Raw genomic sequence first — 22862 nt, forward strand, 5'->3', positions numbered from 1 at the left:
TCTCTGTCCCCCTGGTCTCTCTGCCCACCTAGATCAGGTCTCTCTCTCCCCCTGGTCTCTCTGCCCACCTAGATCAGGTCTCTCTGTCCCCCTGGTCTCTCTGCCCACCTGGATCAGGTCTCTCTGTCCCCCTGGTCTCTCTGCCCACCTAGATCAGGTCTCTCTCTCCCCCTGGTCTCTCTGCCCACCTAGATCAGGTCTCTCTCTCCCCCTGGTCTCTCTGCCTACCAGGATCAGGTCTCTCTGTCCCCCTGGTCTCTCTGCCCACCTAGATCAGGACTCTCTCTCCCCCTGGTCTCTCTGCCCACCTAGATCAGGTCTCTCTGTCCCCCTGGTCTCTCTGCCCACCTAGAGCAGGTCTCTCTGTCCCCCTGGTCTCTCTGCCCACCTAGATCAGGTCTCTCTGTCCCCCTGGTCTCTCTGCCCACCTAGATCAGGTCTCTTTCTCCCCCTGGTCTCTCTGCCCACCTAGATCAGGTCTCTCTCTCCCCCTGTTCTCTCTGCCCACCTGGATCAGGTCTCTCTGTCCCTCTGGTCTCTCTGCCCACCTGGATCAGGTCTCTCTGTCCCCCTGGTCTCTCTGCCCACCTAGATCAGGTCTCTCTCTCCCCGTGGTCTCTCTGCCTACCTGGATCAGGTCTCTCTCTCCCCCTGGTCTCTCTGCCCACCTAGATCAGGTCTCTCTGTCCCCCTGGTCTCTCTGCCCACCTAGATCAGGTCTCTCTATCCCCGTGGTCTCTCTGCCCACCTAGATCAGGTCTCTCTCTCCCCCTGGTCTCTCTGCCCACCTGGATCAGGTCTCTCTCTCCCCCTGGTCTCTCTGCCCACCTGGATCAGGTCTCTCTGTCCCCCTGGTCTCTCTGCCCACCTAGATCAGGACTCTCTCTCCCCCTGGTCTCTCTGCCCACCTAGATCAGGTCTCTCTGTCCCCCTGGTCTCTCTGCCCACCTAGATCAGGTCTCTCTCTCCCCCTGGTCTCTCTGCCCACCTAGATCAGGACTCTCTCTCCCCCTGGTCTCTCTGCCCACCTAGATCAGGTCTCTCTCTCCCCCTGGTCTCTCTGCCCACCTAGATCAGGTCTCTCTCTCCCCCTGGTCTCTCTGCCCACCTAGATCAGGTCTCTCTGTCCCCCTGGTCTCTCTGTCCACCTAGATCAGGTCTCTCTCTCCACTTGGTCTCTCTGCCCACCTGGATCAGGTCTCTCTCTCCCCCTGGTCTCTCTGCCCACCTAGATCAGGTCTCTCTCTCCCCCTGGTCTCTCTGCCCACCTAGATCAGGTCTCTCTGTCCCCCTGGTCTCTCTGTCCACCTAGATCAGGTCTCTCTCTCCACTTGGTCTCTCTGCCCACCTGGATCAGGTCTCTCTCTCCCCCTGGTCTCTCTGCCCACCTGGATCAGGTCTCTCTCTCCCCCTGGTCTCTCTGCCCACCTAGATCAGGTCTCTCTGTCCCCCTGGTCTCTCTGCCCACCTAGATCAGGTCTCTCTGTCCCTCTGGTCTCTCTGCCCACCTAGATCAGGTCTCTCTGTCCCCCTGGTCTCTCTGCCCACCTGGATCAGGTCTCTCTCTCCCCCTGGTCTCTCTGCCCACCTGGATCAGGTCTCTCTGTACCCCTGGTCTCTCTGCCCACCTAGATCAGGTCTCTCTGTCCCCCTGGTCTCTCTGCCCACCTGGATCAGGTCTCTCTGTCCCCCTGGTCTCTCTGCCCACCTAGATCAGGTCTCTCTCTCCCCCTGGTCTCTCTGCCCACCTAGATCATGTCTCTCTCTCCCCCTGGTCTCTCTGCCCACCTAGATGAGGTTTCTCTCTCTCCCTGGTTTCTCTGCCCACATAAATCAGGTTTCTCTGTCCACCTAGGGGCTGGGTTCTTTTCAGCCCCCTCCAGGGATGGCTGTAGCCTGGCACAGCCATTTACTTCCCCTGCAAGATCCCTCAGCCTAAGGCAAACCCGGTGTACTGGAAGGCAGTGATTTGTACTTGTCTGCCAGTGTTGGAGAGCAGCTGATGTGTGTCTGCTGACAGGCAACACAGAGAATCCTGGTGCTGTGTGGCTCAGATGTCTTTACGTGCATTTCCAGGTCTTTCTTGATCATCAAATGTTCTGATCTAAAATATTTTTTTTTTACACTGCTCCATGTCTCCTGCCCTTGTTTCTTCTGCTGTGTTGTCACTGCAACAGGCAGGAAGCACCAGCAGGAACCTGGCACTACTAAGTTGCTCTTTCTGACCATGCTCTTTCTGTTTCTCCAGGTACCCGGATCAAGGAGCCAAGCTGCACTTCATCAGGTACAGTAAAATCCTTGCCCAATCTTCCCTGGCATGCCATTAACTGTCACAGGATCACAGGGACAGAGAATGTTAGGAGTTGTTGGAAGGGACCTCTGGAGATCTTCCAGTTCAACCCCCCTGCCAGAGCAGGACCAGAGAATCCAGCACAGGTCACACAGGAACACATCCAGACAGGGCTGCAAAGGCTGCAGAGAAGGAGACTCCACAACCTCTCTGGGCAGCCTCTTCCAGTGCTCTGTCACCCTCACAGTAAAGAAGTTCCTCCTCATGTTGAAGTGGAACCTCCTGTGATGCAGTTTCCATCCATTGCCCCTTGTCCTATCCCAGGGCACAACTGAGCAGAGCCTGTCCCTCTCCCTTCCTTCCTGACCCCCAGCCCTCAGCTATTGATAGACATTGATCAGATCCCTCTCAGTCTTCTCCTCTCCACACTAATCACCCCCAGGGCTCTCAGCCTCTCCTCCCCAGGCAGTGCTCCAGTCCCTTCAGCATCCTTGCAGCCCTCCCTTGGACTCTCTCCAGCAGATCCCTGTCCTTCCTGAACTGGGGAGCCCAGAACTGGATGCAATATTCCAGGTGTGGCCTCACTAGGGCAGAGTAGAGGGGGAGGAGAACCTCCCTGGCTCTGCTGGACACACTCCTCTGAATGCCCCCCAGGACCCCATTGGCCTTCTTTGCCCCCAGGGCACATTGCTGTCCCATGCAGAACTTGTTGTCCACCAGCACTCCCAGCTCCTTCTCCTTGGGGCTGCTCTCCAGCAGATCCCCTCCCAACCTGTCCTGCTGCAGTTTCTTCTTCCTTCCCAGCTGCAGGACTCTGCACTTCTCCTTGTTGACCCTCATTAGGTTCCTCTCTGCCCAGCTCTCAGTCTGTCCAAGTCTCTGAACGGCCTCACAGCCTTCAGGGGTCTCAGCCAAGCCTCCCAGTTTGGTGTCATTAGCAAACCTGTTGAGCAGACTCTGTCTGTCTGTCTGTCCCTCATCAATGTCGTTGATGAAGATGTTGAACAGGACCAGACCCAGCACTGATCCCTGGGGTCTGATCCATTGGCTACAGCTCTCCAGCTGAACCTGGCACCATTGACTCTTTGCACTCTACTGTGCCACCAGTTCCTAATCCATCTCACTCTCTGCTCTTCTGTCCCACACCCTCTGAGCTTGCTCACCAGGATGTTATGGGAGACTGTGTCAAAAGCCTTGCTGAGCTCAAGGCAGACTACATCCACTGTTCCCCAGCAGTTTCTGGGTTCACTGGGTGTCACCCACTGTTGCTGTGACAGGCAGCCTCTTTTTCAGGAGAGGACAGCAAAGGATAGTTCCAAAACAAATTAATTCCATTTTTAATGATACTTTGCAGTTTATAATTACACTTTTTTTAATTCTGGGTTTTTTTTCTATTATTATTATTATAATGGGCCTGGGCCACCAGGATGATCAGAGGGCAGGAGCACCTCTCCTATGAGGACAGCCTGAGAGAGTTGGGGCTGTTCAGTCTGGAGAAGAGAAGGCTCTGAGGAGACCTTCTTGTGGCCTTCCAGTATCTGAAGGGGGCTACAAGAAAGCTGGTGAGGGACTTTTTAGGCTATCAGGTAGTGATAGGATTAGGGGGAATGGAATGAAGCTGGAAGTGGGGAGATTCAGACTGGACATGAGGAAGAAGTTCTTCCCCATGAGAGTGGTGAGAGCCTGGAATGGGTTGTCCAGGGAGGTGGTTGAGGCCCCATCCCTGGAAGTGTTTGCAGCCAGGCTGGATGAGGCTCTGGCCAGCCTGATCTAGTGTGAGGTGTCCCTGCCCATGGCAGGGGGGTTGGAACTGGCTGATCCTTGTGGTCCCTTCCAACCCTGACTGATTCTATGATTCTAAGATTATTATTATTATTATTATTTATTTATTACAGGTACAACTCTGCTTTCAATTGCATGGAAAGGAGAGGGTGTTGTCATCTCTCTCTGCTGGCCCACTGCATATTCCTACTTTTTTTCTCTTTGCATATCCTTCAGGGAGAACCTTCACCTGCTGGAGGAGGGCCAGGGTCTCCCCCGGGAGGAGCTGGACGAACGAATCGCCAGAGAGGAGTTCAGGAGGCCCCGGGAGTCCCTGCTGAACATCTGCACAGAGTTCTACAAGCACTGTGGTCCCAGGCTGAAGATTTTGCAGAACCTGGCTGGTGAGCCCCGAGTGACTTCTCTGGAGCTCCTGGATGTGAAGTCCCACATGAGGTATTCCACAGGCAGTCTGCTTTTCCTTGTTCATCCCAGGGAGTTTCCTTTCCTCCTAGCGCTGTCTGAAACACCCTGAGCTCGTTTTGGATGTCCCTTGGTCTGCACCTGAGGCTGCTTGTGTATAAGGAAAGTCTCATTCAGACCCCCATCTCCAGTGGATGAAACAGCTCTCTGGAAGTCCACCTGCTACATCCAAAAAAGCTGTAGTGAGGAGCAGAGCAGGCAAGGCTGCTTCTGCAGGGCAAGGGATGGGGAAGCTCCCTAGCTGCCTGGATATGATCTTCATCTCCTCCTGTGCCACTCTGCATCAGAACTAGCTGCTAACAAGGCAGAGAAGGCAGAGTAGCCACTGCACTGCATTGCAGGAATGCCTGAACTATGGGGAAGGATAGGGGAGGAAGCATTTCCAGGCCCAGCACCTCAGCCTGTGACACAGCAGGTGCATAAAGTCTGCTGTAAAGGAGCAGCACTGAGCCCAGCCTGCTGGCTGGGTGCTCTCTGCAAACCACTGTCCACAGTAGCAACCTGGAAGTGGAGGGTAGAGCCTACTAAGCACATCCTGATTCTCTTCTCTTTGTTTGCTGTTCATGGTAGGCACAAAGTAGTGCAGGTTGGCACTGGGAAATTTAGAGGATCACAGGATGTTAAGGTTGGAAGGGCCCTCTGGAGATCATTGGCCTCAAAAGTGAATCATCACCACCTTAACAGTAATTTATGTTGTTCCCTGAAGCCCAAAAGGCTGTCCTGGCTGTGAATTACTCCTCTGAGGGCTCTACTTTTTCCCTCAGTAAAGCCTGGTAAAGGAAGATGAAGGGTGGCAGATCCTAGCAATGCACTGAACTGGCTCTGCTCCTGCCCCAGGGCCAAGGAAAATCCTCTGAAGCTCTGTTTACCTTGTACATGCAGGCTCTGAAACAAAAGGCAAAGCTGCCTAGCTGGCAGATTCCCTCCCAAGTCTTTGGATCCAGGCTGTGTGATGGTTTTAAAACTGTCTTTTTTTGAGGCAGAGGATCAGAGGATGTTAGGGGTTGGAAGGGACCTCTGGAGATCTTCCAGTCCAACCCTCCTGCCAGAGCAGGACCAGAGAATCCAGCACAGATCACACAGGAACACATCCAGACAGGGCTGGAAAGGCTCCAGACAAGGAGACTCCACAACCTCTCTGGGCAGCCTGCTCCAGGGCTTTGGGACCTTCCTCTGTCTCTGTAGAACACAAGGTTGTGTCCGACATGAATTTAGGTCTTATTTAACAAATGCCCTGAATTCCTTTTGGAGTGGGCTGGTGGGTTTTGTTTGCTTTGTGTATTTGCATATGAATTGAATGTTGCTGTTTCCTCGACCTCCCCCCTCCACTCCCTCCAGCAACTGCTTAATCATTTAAAGGGTAACTTTAAACAAGAGATGCCTATTGCCACAGAGTTATCTCCTTCTTGCCTAGTGCTTGGCTGCAAACTGAAAAATTATGAACCTGGCTGCTTTTGTGGTGCTACCTTTACAGTTACTCTGAGGCACACAAGGCTCAGAAATCAATACATCTGTTTAGCTCCATGACTTTTAGCAGTAGCAGCAGCAGCCCCAGGTAAGACCTTTAGTCATAGCATCACAGAGTGTTAGGGGCTGGAAGGGATCTCCAAGGCTCATCCAGTCCAACCCCCCTGCCAGAGCAGCAGCACCTAGAGCAGGTCACACAGGAACACTTCCAGGTGGGGTTGGAATATCTCCAGAAAGGGAGACTCCACAACCCCCCTGGGCAGCCTGGTCCAGGGCTCTGTCACCCTCAACAGTGAAAAAATTCTTCCTTCTGTTTCCATGGAACTTCCTCTGCCTCAACTTCCACCACTGCCCCTTGTGCTGGCATTGGGCATCACCCAGCAGAGCCTGGCTCCAGCCTCTGGGCACTCCCCCTGCACATCTTGAGCACCAGCAATGAGATCACCTCTCAGGCTCCTCCTCTCCAAGCTCCAGAGCCCTCAGCTCCCTCAGGCTCTCCTCATCAGGAAGATCTTCCACTGCCTTCAGCATCTTTGTGGCTCTGTGCTGGACTCTCTCAAGCAGTTCCCTGAGGTCCTTCTTGAACCGAGGGTCCCAGAACTGGACACAATCTTCCAGATGTGGCCTCAGCAGGGCAGAGGAGAGGGGGAGGAGAACCTCTCTGTACCTGCTGATCACAGCCCTTCCAATCCACCCCAGGATGCCATTGGCCTTCTTGGCCACCAGAGCACATTGCTGGCTCATGGGCAACCTCCCACCCACCAGGACCCCCAGGTCTTTTCCACCTTCCCTGCTCTCCAGCAGCTCAGTCCCCAACCTCTCCTGCTCCATGAGGTTGTTCTTGCCCGGGCGCAAGACTCTCCCCTTGCCCTTGTTGAACTTCATTCCATTTCTCCCTGCCCAGCTCTCAGCCTGTCCAGGTCAGGCTGAATGGCAGCACAACCCTCCTGTGTCAGCTGCTCCTCCCCGTTCAGTGCCATCAGCACACTTGCTGGCAGTGCCCTCTGTGCCATCACCTTGCCTCTTCTTTCTTTTCACGAGGCTGCCAAACACTTGGCTGTGAGTTCAGTGGTGCAGGTGGAGAAGCTGTGTTTGATGTTGCCCTTTCCCACCCCCTTGGTTTCAGGCTGGCAGAGATTGCCCACTCCCTGCTGAAGCTGGCCCCTTACGACACACAGACGATGGAGAGCCGCGGGCTGCGGCGCTACGTCATGGAGATGCTGCCCATCACGGACTGGACGGCCGAGGCGGTGAGACCTGCCCTCATCCTCATCCTAAAGAGGCTGGACCGTATGTTCAATAAAATTCACAAGATGCCTACTCTGAGGTGAGCAAGGTGGAGGTGGCAGCCCCCCTGGGGTCCGTTTCTGCTGTGCAGCACTGTGGGGATGTCACCTGGTGCAGGCTGTCATGTCGCAGTGAACCTTTAGAGCCTGGCGCCAGAGAAGGAGGAGATGTGGTTTTGATCTCTGTAAGTGTGCCTTTGTTTTGACTTTGTGGTGGTGGTTGTTGTTGTGTCTTCTGGTTAGCAAGGCAAGAACTGCAGGCAGAACTTCCACAGCCCTCATCTTTCCTGGTTCAGAATGAGTCATCCTGTTTGCAGCCTCACACTATGTTCTTCAGTTATTTTAGCTGGGGAAGTTGATCATAGAATCAGTCAGGGTTGGAAGGGACCACAAGGATCATCTAGTTGCAACCCCCTGCCATGGGCAGGGACACATCACACTAGAGGATGCTGTTTGTTACTGGATAGCTAGGCTGCAGTAAGAGTATTTCTAGCATGTAAACTTGTCTTGCTTCAGAATGAGTCGTCCTGTTTGCAGCCTCACACTACCCTCTTTAGTTATTTTAGCTGTGGAAGCTGATGCTAGAATAACTCACTAGTTATTTTAGCTGTGGAAGTTGATGCTGTTTGTCAACAGACAGCTAGGCTGCAGTAGGAGTATTTCTAGCATGTAAATTTTTCTTGCTTCAGCATAAATCATCCTGTTTGCAGCCTCACACTACCCTCTTTAGTTATTTTAGCTGAGGAAATTGACGTTGTTTGTTGATGAATAGCTAGGCTGCAGTAAGAGCATTTCTAGCATGTAAATACTGTGATGTTCTCTGCAAAGCCAGAAGCAGCCTGGAGCTGTGTGGTGGTTTCTGAGTGCTCCCTAGTAAAAGGGAACAGAGCTGCATGTGTCCAGGCAGTGGCATCACACAGTGGCATTATGGTACAGGCTTTTGCATCTACCAGAAGTAATCAGGATGGAGCATCCCTGCCTGAGGCAGTGACTCAAACCCAGTCTGCTTGGTATAAAATCTCTCAGCCCTGTGGATTTTCCATCCTGACCAGATCTTTCCATCTGAGTCAAAAGAGTCTCAGTCACCCTCCCTCACAGGCTGCTGGAATCAGTCACTTTCTTGGCAGTCTCAAGCTGAGAAGCCAAAAGATGTTACCGAACATCAACATTTAGGCCTTGTACCTAAAACTTTAGGTCCCAGAGGGTATCATCTGTAGCCAGCTGAGGGGGAGGAAATAAAAGGGAGGTGATCTTTTCCTTCTGGCATCACTATCTGTCACTTTCCTTTGGCTGACAATCTGCCCTCCTAGGGAATTTGGGGGCAGAAACTCCTTCCTGCTAGTTTAATTCTTTGCTATGTCTTGCTGCCTTCTCTCTCATTCCTTCTTTTCTTGCTCATACTTCCTTCTGCCTTAAAGGCAGCTTAGGAGTCTTCCTGTTCCTGAAACTTTTCCCTCTTTGTATAAAGCTGCATGAATAGTGATACATTTAAATTCCCATCATACTCTCCGTGTGCCTGGCTAAAATCACTCTTCTGGACACAAATGGACAGAGACAGCAAAGCCACTGGACTCAATGCAGCAACGACATTTAAGCATCATGGGGCCAAGAGGTCTCTTAAGAGTAGATGGAGCTGGTGGGGTGCCAGACCTCAGTAGCCAAAGATGAGGTGTGTGGTGGTCTGCATAAGAACTTCTGTAGTGAACACCTGGTCCCTCACATGCCTCTAAGTGCGCTGAGGACCTTGGCTGGGAGAGTATTGAGCTAACAACTTAGACAACCCTTGTCTATGCCCCAGTAAGGGCACAGTCAGCTGTTGGCTTGAGAACTAGACTCAGTCCCAGAATCAACCAGGCTGGAATAGACCTCCAAGATCATCAAGTCCAACTGATCACCCAACCCTAAGTAATCAACCAGACCATGGCACTGAGTGCTTCATTCAGGCTTTTCTTAAAAACCTTCAGGGATGTTGACCCCACTACCTCCCTGGGCAACACATCCCAAGAGCCAATCTCTTTCTGGGAAGAACTTCTTCCAGGCCCTGAGATGAAGGGTGGGAGCCACTGATGTTACCTGTGCTGTGCCTGCTTATGATTAGGAAGAACCCCACTCAGCCCTAAAAGCCGTTTTGGAGGGAAAAGAATTACCTGAGAAGTGTCAGGAAGAAAGGATCCTGGAATGAAGGACTTAAGTGTTGGTATGGAACAAATCATCCCTGCTGCACAGGGTGAGGGAGGTGAGAATTGCACTGCAGAGGGCAGGCTGTGCCTGGGAGTCACCGTGGCACAGCAGACCAGACTGCTAAGCAGCTTAGGGAGGGCTTTGGTCTGACACGAGCTGGAGGAGTCTCTCTCAGTTAGGAGCAGACCTTTTGCCTTACGCAGGCACACCTGAGGCAGCCGCCTGGTGTCTGCCTTGCACTCAGCATCTCTCAGGGAGAGACGCAGGGCTCATCCCCCTCTGCTTGCTGCTGCTGCTGCTGCAGCGTGGCCAGGGCAGCTCCGTTCCTCGTCTCTCGAACTCCCGTGTGCTCTGTGGCTCCTCCGTGCTTCCCTGCGCTGCGTGGGGACCCCCTCCCCTCGCTGTGTCGCGCACTCCGTGCCCGCGCTGGCCGTGGTGGCTGTCGGCAGCGTCTCTCCGTGGGCGTCACTGTGTGTGGGTCGCCGTGTTTGGGAGCGTCCGGTGCAGGAGGGCCCGCGGCTAACGGCTGCTCCTGTTGTGTTGCAGGCGCCAAGTTGAGTGGGAGCCTGCCAGCAGTTTGATTGAAGGGGTTTGTTTGACACTTCAGAGGCAGCCAATCATATCCTTCCTGCCTCACCTTAGGTCTCTGATCAATGTCTGTGTCAATCTGGTGAGTAGCCCAGCGGCGACCCCACCCCGCCCCACCCCCCGCCCGCCCCGACCTTCGCCAAACCTCCTCCCCCCTGCCGTCGACTGAAAAGACACAGTTTATCCCCAGCCCTGCCGTGGAACCTGGCCCCCGTTACCCCTGCCAGGGGACTTCGCAAGTGGCACTAGAGACGAGCAAGGTTCATGTTTGAAGTGGTGCATGGGGAGAGGCAGGGGCTGGTGGCAGCGGCCGGCAGCCCTTTATCTCCGTTGCTCCCCACGCACCACTTTGAAGATCCACCTGTGCCAGACTGAGCTGAGAGTTGAGGGCTGCAAGTTGGAGAGTGGGGTGGTGGAGACTGCACACACCTGGTAGAGGTGGGGAGAGGGTGGCACTGGGGGTACCTACCGTCCCCAGCGGGGAACCACCCTGATGGGCCTGCCAGAGGCCATAGGGTGCTGGCTAGTCAGAAGGGTTTACATGGGTGGATTCACTCCACTGTTTGCAATGTCCCTGGCTTGGCCTGGCACAGGTTTGCACTGTACAATGTTCAGATCCCACTCTCGGTAGGATTTATGCTCCCAAGTGTGTGATGGAGTCTGCCTGGTGGTTCAGTAGAGGCTGTGTGGTTTCTGCAGCTCTTACACTGGGGACAAGTCACTTGGTAGCACTGCTGCTCCCCCCACTTGGACAAGCATACAGTCATAGAATCAGAGAGGCATAGAATCATAGAATTATAGAATTACAGACTCACAGAATTATAGAGTCATAGAATCATAGAATCACAGAATCATAGAGTCATAGATTATAGAATCACAGAATCAGAGAGTCATAGATCATAGAATCACAGAATCATAGAATCAGAGAGTCATAGAATCACAGAATCAGTCATAGAATCACAGAATCAGAATCACAGAATCATAGAATCAGAGAGTCAGAATCATAGAATCACAGAATCATGGAATCAGAGTCATAGAATCAAAGAGTCATAGAATCACAGAATCATAGAATTATAGAATCACAGGATCATAGAATCACAGGATCATAGAATCACAGAATCATAGAATAATAGAATCATAGAATCACAGAATCATAGAATCACAGAATCATAGAATAATAGAATCATAGAATCACAGAATCATAGAATCACAGAATCATAGAATAATAGAATCATAGAATCACAGGATCATAGAATCACAGAATCATAGAATAATAGAATCATAGAATCACAGGATCATAGAATCACAGAATCATAGAATAATAGAATCATAGAATCACAGGATCATAGAATCACAGGATCATAGAATAATAGAATCATAGAATCACAGGATCATAGAATCACAGAATCATAGAATAATAGAATCATAGAATCACAGGATCATAGAATAATAGAATCATAGAATCACAGGATCATAGAATCACAGGATCATAGAATAATAGAATCATAGAATCACAGGATCATAGAATCACAGAATCATAGAATAATAGAATCATAGAATCACAGGATCATAGAATCACAGAATCATAGAATAATAGAATCATAGAATCACAGGATCATAGAATCACAGAATCATAGAATAATAGAATCATAGAATCACAGAATCATAGAATAATAGAATCATAGAATCAGAGAGTCATAGAATCATAGAATCAGAGAGTCATAGAGTCATAGAATCACAGAGTCATAGAATCATAGAATCAGAGAGTCATAGAATCACAGAATCATACAATTATAGAATCACAGAATCATAGAATCACAGAATCATGGAATCAGAGTCATAGAATCAGTCATAGAATCACAGAATCACAGAATCATAGAATCAGAGTAATAGAATCAAAGAGTCACAGAATCATAGAATCACAGAATCATAGAATGGTCCAGGCTGGAAGAGACCTTCAAAACTCATCCAGTCTGACCTCCCCATAGAGACATCCCCAACTAGATCAGGTTGCCCACAGCCCTGTCCAGCCTCACCTGGACTATCTCCAGGGATGGGGCCTCAGCCACCTCCCTGGGCAACCTGCTGCAGTGTTCCACCACACTCATGCATGCTTCCATGCTCTTCCGTGTAGGAAAAAATACCCAAAAAGTGGGACAGGCAGCACTGGCATTTTTTTATTCTTACTGGGCTGTATAACATTTTCCTCCTCAGGACGTAAATAATGTCACTTCCTGGCAGTTACAAACAAACTCTGCTCTCAGAGGCTTTAAGAATAATGATCAGCAGCTAAAATGCAGTATCCATTTTTTGCCAGGTTCCCGTCACAGAATCATTGAATGTTAGGGGCTGGAAGGGACCTCCAAAGCTCATCCAGTCCAACCCCCCTGCCAGAGCAGCATTACCTAGAGCAGGTCACACAGAACACATCCAGCTGGGGTTGGAATATCTCCAGAGAGGGATACTCCACAACCCCCCTGGGCAGCCTGGTCCAGGACTCTGTCACCCTCACTGTGAAAAAAATTGTCCTCTTATTCCCATGGAACTTCCTCTGCCTCAGCTTCCACCACTGCCCCTTGTGCTGGCATTGGGCATCACCCAGCAGAGCCTGGCTTCAGCCTCTGGGCACTCCCCCTGCACATCTTGAGCCCCAGCAATGAGGTCACCTCTCAGGCTCCTCCTCTGCAAGCTCCAGAGCCCTCAGCTCCCTCAGGCTCTCCTCAAGTCTGTCCTTCAAGTCCCTTCAGCACTCATCACTTGAAGGGCAGGGAAGCTCTGTGAGACTTCTTCCCCTTTCAAACAGAGGTAGCTCCTCAGAGGTACTGCAAGTACAGGCCCTCAGACTACTTAGGGTTGCTGCATGAGAAGATGACTATGAATTAGATCAAACACAACTTCAGAATGGGCTTGTAGCTTGGCAAGCAGGCATGGCAGAGTGAATCACACCAGCAGGCTCTCCAAAGGGTCTGCCTGAAGAATCAGCCCAGTGCTCAAAAGTAGCAGAAAGCTCTGCAGTGCTGAAGTGCAGGCACCGTGCTGGCATTCAGCTGGCTGGGAACACCAGGAAGAGCTACCAGGGGAAGATGTACTCTTGCTGTCAGGAGGTTTTTATCTATTTAACTGACAGAACTATGACCACTGTGACCTGTGGGAGCAGCCCTGACTGTGTGCTGCATCAGGCAGCCCTAAAAGAGATCAGCCAGGAAGGCTGGGAAATGTCTCAATGATAATGCACAGTGGTACAAAGAAAGGGCTCTGCCTCTTCCCCTTCTACACAGCCCTTTGGTTTTCTGGCAGAAAGGCTGTTACAGACTTTTTCCTCAGGCTCAATTTGGAAAAAAAATTAAAAATATTGCATTCATCCCCTGTAAGCTTAGGCAGAATCACAGAATCACAGAATGGGCTGGGCTGGAAGGGACCTCCAAAGCTCAGCCAGTCCAACACCTCTGCAGTCAGCAGGGACATCCCCAACTAGATCAGGTTGCCCACAGCCCTGTCCAGCCTCACCTTCAATATCTCCAGGGATGGAGCCTCAACCACCTCCCTGGGCAACCTGTGCCAGTGTTCCACCACCCTCATTGTAGAGAACTTCTTCTTCACATCCAATCTCAATCTGCTCTGCTCTACTTTGAAGCCATTGTCCCTGGTCCTGTCCCTGCAGGCCTCTGCAAACAGTCTCTGCAGCCCTCTCCCAGGCCCCCCTCAGATGCTCTCCCCCCACACTGCTGCCATTTCAAAGAGTTGCAGACAGCCAGGTCACATGCAGCTGGCTCTTTTTCAGACATCTGGGGGTCAGGTGAGATGAACCCTCCTTAGAGTTAGAATCATAGAATTGTCAGGGTTGGAAGAGACCTCAAGGCTCATCCAGTTCCAACCCCCCTGCCATGGGCAGGGACACCTCACACTCCAGCAGGTTGCTCACAGCCACATCCAGCCTGGCTGCAAAAACCTCCAGGCATGAGGCTTCCACCACCTCCCTGGGCAACCTCTGCCAGTCTCTCACCACCCTCATGCGGAAGAACTTCTTCCTCACATCCAATCTCAATCTCCCCATTTCTAGTTTTGCTCCATCCCCCCCAGTCCTATCACTCCCTGACACTCTAGAAATTTCCATACCAGCTTTCTTGTAGATTGCCTTAAGGTACTTGAAGGCCACAAGAAGGTATCCTTGGAATCTTCTCTTCTCCAGACTGAACAATCCCAACTCTCTCAGGCTGTCTCCATGAGAGTTCCTGATCTGTGTTTGAGGGGAATCTGAACATTGTACAAGACCTGGCTTGGGTCAGACCTAGGACATTATTTTTCAAGTAGCTGAGTGAGGGCAGGGCCAAGGCCCCCAGTGTCAATGCAGAGTGTTTGCTTTGATGCCACATTTTTGCCTGTCACAGTGGTCACATGGCATATCCTCCAACTCTGGCTGTTCCACCACTCCAGTGCTGGTCATTCGGGGCTGGTACCAGGTACATTTCTCAGTGTGCCAGGTTCCCTGTGCACTCCTCCCATCCTTGCTGGTTCCCTCTTCTCCCCTCCCTTTCCCTGCTAGAATTCCTTCTCCTCCTCACCCCTGGGCCCAGCCCCTGCACGGACCACTGCAGGGGGCTGGTTGTCCTAGACCCACCCCCAGCTCAGTGCTGGATGGAAGACACCTCCATTTCACTGCCTTTGGAGGATATGGCATGGATGCAACTGTAAGTAGTGAGCTGTGGTGATGTGCTCTGTTTGTATTGCAGGTGATGGGAGTGGTAGGACCCTCCAGTGTGGCTGACGGATTACCCCTTCTTCATCTCAGCCCTTATCTCTCGCCACCTCTGCCCTTCAGCACAGCTGTTGTCCGGCTTGTAGCATTGCAGATACAGGTGTGTCTGCCCTGGCCTGTGGCCAGGCCTGCTAGAGCTTCTGCTTCAGGCACCAGCTCCTGGGTGCTCTGTTTTCTTTCTGCAAAAGCTGGGCAAAAACTGTGGAACGCACACCCAAAGTGAAAGAAAAGCAACAGGCAAAGGCTCCTTCCTCTTGGAAGGCATGAGCTGAGCTCAGAATTCCCCTGCTGGGGCCACAGCAAGCATCCATCAGCTTAACACTGCTGTTGAAGTCCAAAGAGTTCAGCTGATTGATGCTGTTTAAGGCTCTGACAAGCACTTTAGGATTCTCTGCAGGAGTTAGTGTAAGCCTCCTGCCACAGGGAGATGGACCCTGGCTTGAGTCACGTCCACGCAACCCTACCTCTCTTCCTGGCCAACTGAGAGTTGTTTGTGCTCTTCTGCTCTTCCCTGAGCTGGTCACACAGTGTGCCAGCTCCAAAAAGCAGGGCAACTTGGCTTTTCAGCTGCTGACTCAGCAGCATTCCTGTGGGCCAGGATAAAAATAAAGCCATCCTGGACTTCTGGGAGAATTTCATCACTACTCCTTTCTCATAGCAGTGCCACAACTATTGCAGAGCCTTTTGGCTCTGTATCCCTTTTCATCCCTACTGGCATAAAACTGTACAGAATGGTGACCAAATAAGGGACTCATTTCCTGGTCTAGTTCCAACTTGCATTCTAAAAGATGCCTTGGCACATCCAGTTGAATATTTCAGCAGGTGTTTCTGAGCAGCAGGGCAGCTGGGAAGGGAAGGCTGACAGGGACCCAAACAGAATGCTGTCCCTCAGAGCATGAGGCACAAAAGGACTTTGTAGTACCAACTGACACAGAAAGAGGACAGATTTCTTCCAGCTCTGAGGTAATTGTTCCTTCATGGAAAAAAAAAAAAAAGAAAAAGGTCCACTTTTCCCTTCTCTGAGGTCTTTCCTCTTTTTAAAACCAAATATCAAACTAACAATTTATTGGGAGTTTTTACTTTTATTATCCTCTTGTCCCTGTTAGAATCATAAAATTGTTAGGGTTGGAAGGGACCTCAAGGCTCAGCCACTTCCAACCCCCTGCCATGGGCAGGGACACCTCACACTACAGCAGGTTGCACACAGCCACATCCAGCCTGGCTGCAAAAAACCTCCAGGGATGAGGCTTCCACCACCTCCCTTGGCAACCTCTGCTAGTGTCTCACCACCCTCATGGGGAACAACTTCTTCCTGACATCCAATCTCAGTCTACCCACTTCTAGTTTTGCTCCATTCCCCCCACTCCTATCACTCCCTGATACCCTCAAAAGTCCCTCCCCAGCTTTCTTGTAGCCCCTTTCAGATCCTGGAAGGCCACAAGAAGGCCTCCTGGGAGCTTTCTCCTCTCCAAGACTGAACGACCCCAACTGTCTCAGTCTATCTCCAGAGCAGAGCAGCTCCAGCCCTCTGCTCATCCTCATGGCTCTTCTCTGGACAGGTTCACTCGTTTGTGGGTTTTAAATGTAATGAAAACCAAACCTGCGGAAAAAAAATAAACCACTTGAGGAGTCAGAATGCTTCTAGCAGGATTTGAAACAGGAATACTTCCCACCATGTCAGAAAATATCTTCTGCAATTTCTCAGCCTAGGTCTGCAAGCTGGAGGGGTAGCAGGGCTCAGCTGCATTGCCCTGCTGAGCCCAGTAGCAACTGGGAGGCTGTAAATGAGCAGAGGCATTTTATGACTTCGTCTAGGGGATGCTGAAAGACCTTTTCATTCAGGCTTGACTATCTGTCAGTGAAGGTGCATGGAGTTTGTGTCGTTCTGGAGGTCATTCTTTGTGTGAGAGGATGGTTGGGCAGCAGGAAGTGAGTCAGAACAAATATGTGTGCTTGGGAATAGCAGCAGAACATGTTTCAGAATATGCTTTAGATTATTTGTGCGATTTCCTCTCTTCCTTTTTTTTTTTTGTTCTCCACTCCCCATAGTCTGGGTCAGCTCCTGATGCCATTCACAGCAGTGCAGAGTTTAGGACTCACACTCAGCTGACTCCTATGGGACCCACCTGATTTTGTTAATGGTATCTGTGAGGTAGGAGCCTGAGCTTCTTACATCTTGGCTACGACAAGAGCAGGTGACACCTATGGTACTACTCTGTGTAAGTCATTCTGCTCCTGACTATGTGGTGCCAGGGCTTCCAGTTCAGTCAGGTCATCAGTGCTAGTGGTGTGGAACTGTGTGGAACAGGGGCTGGCCTGGGGGATGGCCACCCCCTGCAGTGACTTGTGTGGGTGATCTGCTGCTGAAATCGTTTAACCCTTTCTTATTATTACTGCACAGGCTTTGAAAGAAGATTTCCCCTTAAGCCATGTCGTCTCCCCATTCACCAATCAGGAAAGAAGGGAAGGAATGCTTTTAAACCTACTGATTCCATTTGTGCTCACAGTAGGATCTGGAAGAAAAGGTCTGACTAATTTAACAGAAAGAATCTTTCTCCCCCTTTTCTGACAAACTGATGTTTGCACTGTTCCTGCCCTCTGTTGATTTGGGTTTTGTTTGTTTGGGGTTTTACTCTTTAATTTGGTTTGCTGTCACTGGCAGTGTGTCAGCTAAGTGCCCTGTGGGACTGAGACTGAAAAGAGCCCCGTGGGGAGAAGCTGTTGGTGTTTGCTGTTGTTTCTTCTCTTTGTTTCAGCTGTGCCGTGGTTCTTGAGTCAGGTCTCACACAGATGTGCTCCTTCTTTTGAAGCTGGAGTGCAGGGCAAGACAAATCTGTTGTAGCAGAAGCCACAGAGGGGAGCAGAGGTCACAAAAATTGTGTGCCCCTGTGGCTCACAGTCTGGCACAAGCCCTGCTCCTTGCTTTCTTCTGTAGAGGGTGACTGCTGGTAAATCCCTAAAGGAAAGCAAGGAGTGAAGGGAGAGGGGGATGATGTCCAAAGGAAGTCAGATCACGAGGCTGCTGCAGGGGACCTTTCTTTGTGCTGTGGAGCCCTGTGCTTGTCTGTGTTTGTATTGGTGCTGAAATAAACTCTGCCTTTGCTTGCAGGAGGAGAAGCAGCATAACCAGGTGTGGGGGACCAAGTTTTGGCTTAGGGGAGACATTTGAGGTTGCAGCCCATTGTGGAACTGAACAGGGTCTGGATCTTTTTGGGTGGCTTTGATGGGCTGTAGCCTGATCTTTCTCTCTCTCTCCCCTCCCAACGCATCTCAGACAGCCCTTGGCTGGAGCAGCCTGAGGTCCTGCTGCTGCTCCAGACTGTTATCAATATCCTCCTGCCACCTCGCATCATCAGCACTTCCCGCAGCAAGAACTTTATGCTGGAGAGCTCCCCCGCCCACAGCTCCACCCCAGGGGACGCGGGGAAGGACCTGCGGCGGGAAGGGCTGGCAGAGTCCACCAGCCAAGCTGCATACCTGGGTGAGTGATGGCTCCTGCTGGCCGCTGAGAGGAGACAGGGAGCAAATGGAGCAGAACCTCTCTCAACCTACCCACCACAGCCCTTCCAATCCACCCCAGGATGCCATTGGCCTTCTTGGCCACCAGAGCACATTGCTGGCTCATGGGCAACCTCCCATCCCCCAGGACCCCCAGCTCCTTTTCCCCTTCCCTGCTCTACAGCAGCTCAGTCCCCAACCTCTCCTGCTCCATGAGGTTGTTCTTTCCCAGGTGCAAGACTCTCCCCTTGCCCTTGTTGAACTTCATTCCATTTCTCCCTGCCCAGCTCTCAGCCTGTCCAGGTCAGGCTGAATGGCAGCACAACCCTCCTGTGTCAGCCACTCCTCCCCGTTCAGTGCCATCAGCACACTTGCTGGCAGTGCCTTCTGTGCCCTCACCTTGCCTCTTCTTTATTTTCACGAGGCTGCTGAACACTTGGCTGTGAGTTCAGTGGTGCAGGTGGAGAAGCTGTATTTGATGTTGCCCTTTCCCACCCCCCTGGTTTCAGGCTGGCAGAGATTGCCCACTCCCTGCTGAAGCTGGCCCCTTATGACACACAGGCAATGGAGAGCCACGGGCTGCGGCTCATCCACCAGGACCCCCAGGTCCTTTTCCCCTTCCCTGCTCTCCAACAGCTCAGTCCCTAATCTATACTGGTACCTGGGGTTGTTCTTTCCCAGGTGCAAGAATCTACACATAGAGATACAAAGAAATCAATAGCAAGCCAAAGCTTCACACACAACTCCCTTTACACCAGGCCAAACGAACCCAGGCATTCATGCCCCCTCCCTGCCAAGACCTCTTTGCCCTGCATATCGCTCCATTTGTGATGCAGCACGAAATTCAGCTGGGCACCTCCAGGCCCCAGATAAGCCTCCCAGGCCTAATTGGCAGCATTGCCAAGGCCAACAACCAGAGGCCTCACTCCTCTGCAGGAGATAAGAACCTGGGCATCCTTCCTGGGAGCAGAGAGGAGAGGGGAAAAAGGGAAGAGACTGGCTTTTCAGCCAGCTTTATAGGGATGCAGGGTTTATGGGAAGAAATACAAAGATTACACCTTCTAGTGCACCTCCTGGACACTCTAGCCCCTCTGGAGGTCTGCACTTTGGGACTCAGAAAGGCACCAAGCCTCAAAGAGCCACAGCAGTGAAGCCACAAAAGGCAAGTCAGGCTGTGGGGCAGTCCCTAGTGTCACAGCTTGTGATGGTTTGAAACTGTCTTTTTAATTTTTTTCCTTGCAAAGTTCAAAACAGAAAAGTGAAAGATTGTAAATAAGTCACTATTGGGTGTAAGAAAGCAAAATAACGATTGTTCTAAACACTTCCATTGGATAGATAGAAATGTTTAAGAACTATTACCCAAAACAAAGTAGGCACTCTGCACATTCTGCGTTCGGCAGTGGGGGCAGTTGCTGGGCTGTCTGGCTGCTGTTTCTTCTTCTCTTCTGGCTGAAGATAACACACTGACCTTGGCAGTTAAGTTAACAACTTTCTGCTTAACTAACTCTGCTTCTCTGTCCAGGGGAGTCTGGGGGGGAAGCTCTTGGGAGAGAGAGAGGCCCCTTTGGAGGGTCCCCTTGGGGGGAAGCAAAGGGAGATCGGTTGTGTTTTTCTGTTGATTGTATATATTTGTGAATGTTGTGAATTTTGTATATTTGTACATATTCATTGCATTTCATCGTAGATTTTAGACTCTGCTTGTAAATACAGCCCTTCATTTGCTTCCAGACTGAGCTAGCCTGGTTATTGTTGGTGGGGGGGGAATTTCAGCTCACACCGACACACAGCTTCACTGGCCCTTGGCTAGCTGGGATGAGGTGTGATGCGATCTGCCTGCTGACACAGCTCTTCCTGACTGGTGTTTTCTCACTGTAAGCTGCTGCAAGGTAGTGTTCTGTTTACTCACATATGACCCACAGGTGAAAGGGAACTAAAAACCCCACAGCTCAGAATAGAGAAGCAACAGCACTGCAGGTTATCAGGGCTATATGGGAAGGGTTTTGACTCAAAGCTCTCAAACAGCTTCTCCGTTCCTGATTTTGTGAGGGCATTTACCTGAGGACTTCTATTCAGGCTGTGTTAAACCATCTCTGAGGAAGAGGGCAACACACTGCTGAAAACTGACAGTTCACCACTGATTTAGCCTCCTACCCCAACAAGCATGGATGGAGATGTGTTGACAGCTGAGGTGTCTCAGCCATCCTGTCAAGAAAGATGAATCAGCCTTCCCCCAGCAATTCCTAGGCCAGGGGAGCATGGAAAGGGGGAGATTCCATGTCTCTCCTGTGAACAAACCGCTGTCCAATGCCCAGAGTATTTGCAGAGCATTGTTTTGAACCTTAATGCAGCTCACCTCCATTTGTCATGCAGTGCTCTTGTGAGTTATGGCCCTTGGCTAATTGGATTTTTGTTTGGACTACATTTTGGCTGTGACTTCTGCAGCTGCACTGCTGGAAAGGTTCTTGTCATCACCCCATAAATAACCTGGAGATTATTGTGCTCACAGGACATGTGGATATGCTTGATCAAGAGCTTTGAGGTTGTCTCTCCAGCCAGGGCTGTTATTCCCTCCCTGAGCTGCTTTCAAAATATCTGAATTTCAGGAAGACAAAAGAACTCTGCAGGGAGTGGGAGGAGAAGCTAGAGCAAGGAAATGGAGAGAAACTCAGGTGTGAAGTAGGAAAATTTTTCTGGAAATGAGGCTGTCAGCCCTGATCCTGAGACCTTTGCTATAAGAGAGGTTGCCCTCCTTCCCTGCCACCTTTGGAGGCTGCCAGGAAAAGAGAGTTGTGAGTGTGAGGTGTGTGGGTACACATCTGCATGTGTGGCTGCCCAGGCCTGTGGCTTCCCCAGTCCTCCCTCATGGGATCAGAAGATCAGAGGATGTCAGGGGTTGGAAGGGACCTTCAAAGATCATCAAGTTGTGTTTAAAAATTCTCACCAACATTAGATTGCCAGCCCAGCCCAGTTGGAAGCAAATGGAGCTGTATTTACAAGCAAAACTACAATCTACAGTGAAGTGCAATGAATATGTACAAAATACACAATATTTACAATATTGACAGGTATTTACAAGTGATAAACAGCACAAGAATCCCCCCAGCCAAAAACCAGGGGAGCTGCTAATAGCTTCCCATTCCCTGCTCCCCTCCTTACCCACATGGACACAAAGGGACAAGAGAAAGAGCAGAGAGTTCTTTTGTTAGGGATACTCAGCCATAACCAAGGACACAGCCAGAGTCAAACAGAAGCAAGTTGGTGTCTCCCAGCATGAGGAAGTGAGAAGACAGAGAGAGTTTTCTTTGCCAGCTTATCTTTGTCCAATGGATTGTTTACAACTTATCCTGATGTTCCTTTTCACACCCAGTAGTGATTTATTTACATTTTACCACTTTTTGTTCAAGATCTGTGGAAAATCTTAAAGGTGCAGCCCAAAACTACCACAGGAGTCCAACCCCACCCCCTGCCAGAGCAGGACCAGAGAAGCCAGCACAGGTCGCACAGGAACACCTCTGGATGGGTCCCTCAGCACCTGTGAGGGACACCAGCAAGGTCTCTGACTGCTGTTTGTGTGTGTCCCCCCTGCAGCCCTGAAGGTGATCCTCGTCTGCTTCGAGCGGCAGCTGGACAGCCAGTGGTACTGGCTGAGCCTGCAGGTGAAGGAGATGGCGCTGCGCAAGGTGGGGGGCCTGGCCCTCTGGGACTTCATCGACTTCATCGTCCGCACTCGCATCCCCATCTTCGTGCTGCTGCGGCCCTTCATCCAGTGCAAGGTAATTCTGCCCTGGCCACCCCATGCAGGCCAAGCATCACAGGACCAGAGGATGTTAGGGGTTGGAAGGGATCTCCAGAGCTCATTGAGTCCAACGCCCCCCCTGCCAGAGCAGGACCAGAGAATCCAGCACAGGTCACACAGGAACACATCCAGACAGGGCTGGAAACGCTCCAGAGAAGGAGACTCCACAACCTCTCTGGGCAGCCTGTTCCAGTGCTCTGTCACCCTCACAGTCAAGAAGTCCCTTCTCAAGTGCAGATGGAAGTTCCTATGTTCGAGTTCTTGCCCATTGCCTCTTGTCCTGTCACTGGGGACCACTGAGAAGAGTCTAGCCCCAGTCTTCCTGACACCCACCCCTTAGGTATCTATAAGCATTCACAAGATCCCCCCTCAGTCTCCTCTTCTCCAGGCTAACCAGCCCCAGCTCCCTCAGCCCCTCTTCATATGAGAGATGCTCCAGTCCCCTTTAGTGGCCCTACACTGGACTCTCTCCTGTTGTTCTTTGTCCTTCCTGAGCCCAGAACTGGACCAAGTGCTCCAGTTTTCAGAATCCCATGAGACTCCACAACCTCTCTGGGCAGCCTGTTCCAGTGCCCTGGGACCCTCACAGTGAAGAAGTTCCTCTTGATGTTGAAGTGGAACCTCCTGTGCTGCAGTTTCCATCCATTGCCCCTTGTCCTATCCCAGGGTGCAACTGAGCAGAGCCTGTCCCCTCCCTCTTGACCACCAGCCCTCAGATATTTATAAACATTGGGGCTATTCAGTCTGGAGAAGAGA

General features: G+C 51.2%; 1 protein-coding gene across 3 annotated transcripts in view; it reads left to right on the forward strand.

Moving 5' to 3' along the window:
- Positions 1 to 22862, forward strand: part of UNC80 (unc-80 homolog, NALCN channel complex subunit) — a 229315-nt gene that overhangs the window by 177478 nt on the left and 28975 nt on the right. For all 3 annotated transcript variants that reach the window (XM_054380922.1, XM_054380921.1, XM_054380923.1), the window contains 8 exons: positions 2249 to 2284; positions 4289 to 4507; positions 7128 to 7328; positions 10015 to 10138; positions 14787 to 14912; positions 17214 to 17337; positions 18087 to 18293; positions 21899 to 22083. In XM_054380922.1, the coding sequence (XP_054236897.1) occupies positions 2249 to 2284; positions 4289 to 4507; positions 7128 to 7328; positions 10015 to 10138; positions 14787 to 14912; positions 17214 to 17337; positions 18087 to 18293; positions 21899 to 22083 (1222 nt within the window). The remainder of the gene's footprint in view (positions 1 to 2248; positions 2285 to 4288; positions 4508 to 7127; positions 7329 to 10014; positions 10139 to 14786; positions 14913 to 17213; positions 17338 to 18086; positions 18294 to 21898; positions 22084 to 22862) is intronic.

Source organism: Indicator indicator, chromosome 5 (genome assembly GCF_027791375.1).
Source record: "Indicator indicator isolate 239-I01 chromosome 5, UM_Iind_1.1, whole genome shotgun sequence".
Classification (NCBI taxonomy): Eukaryota; Metazoa; Chordata; class Aves; order Piciformes; family Indicatoridae; genus Indicator; species Indicator indicator.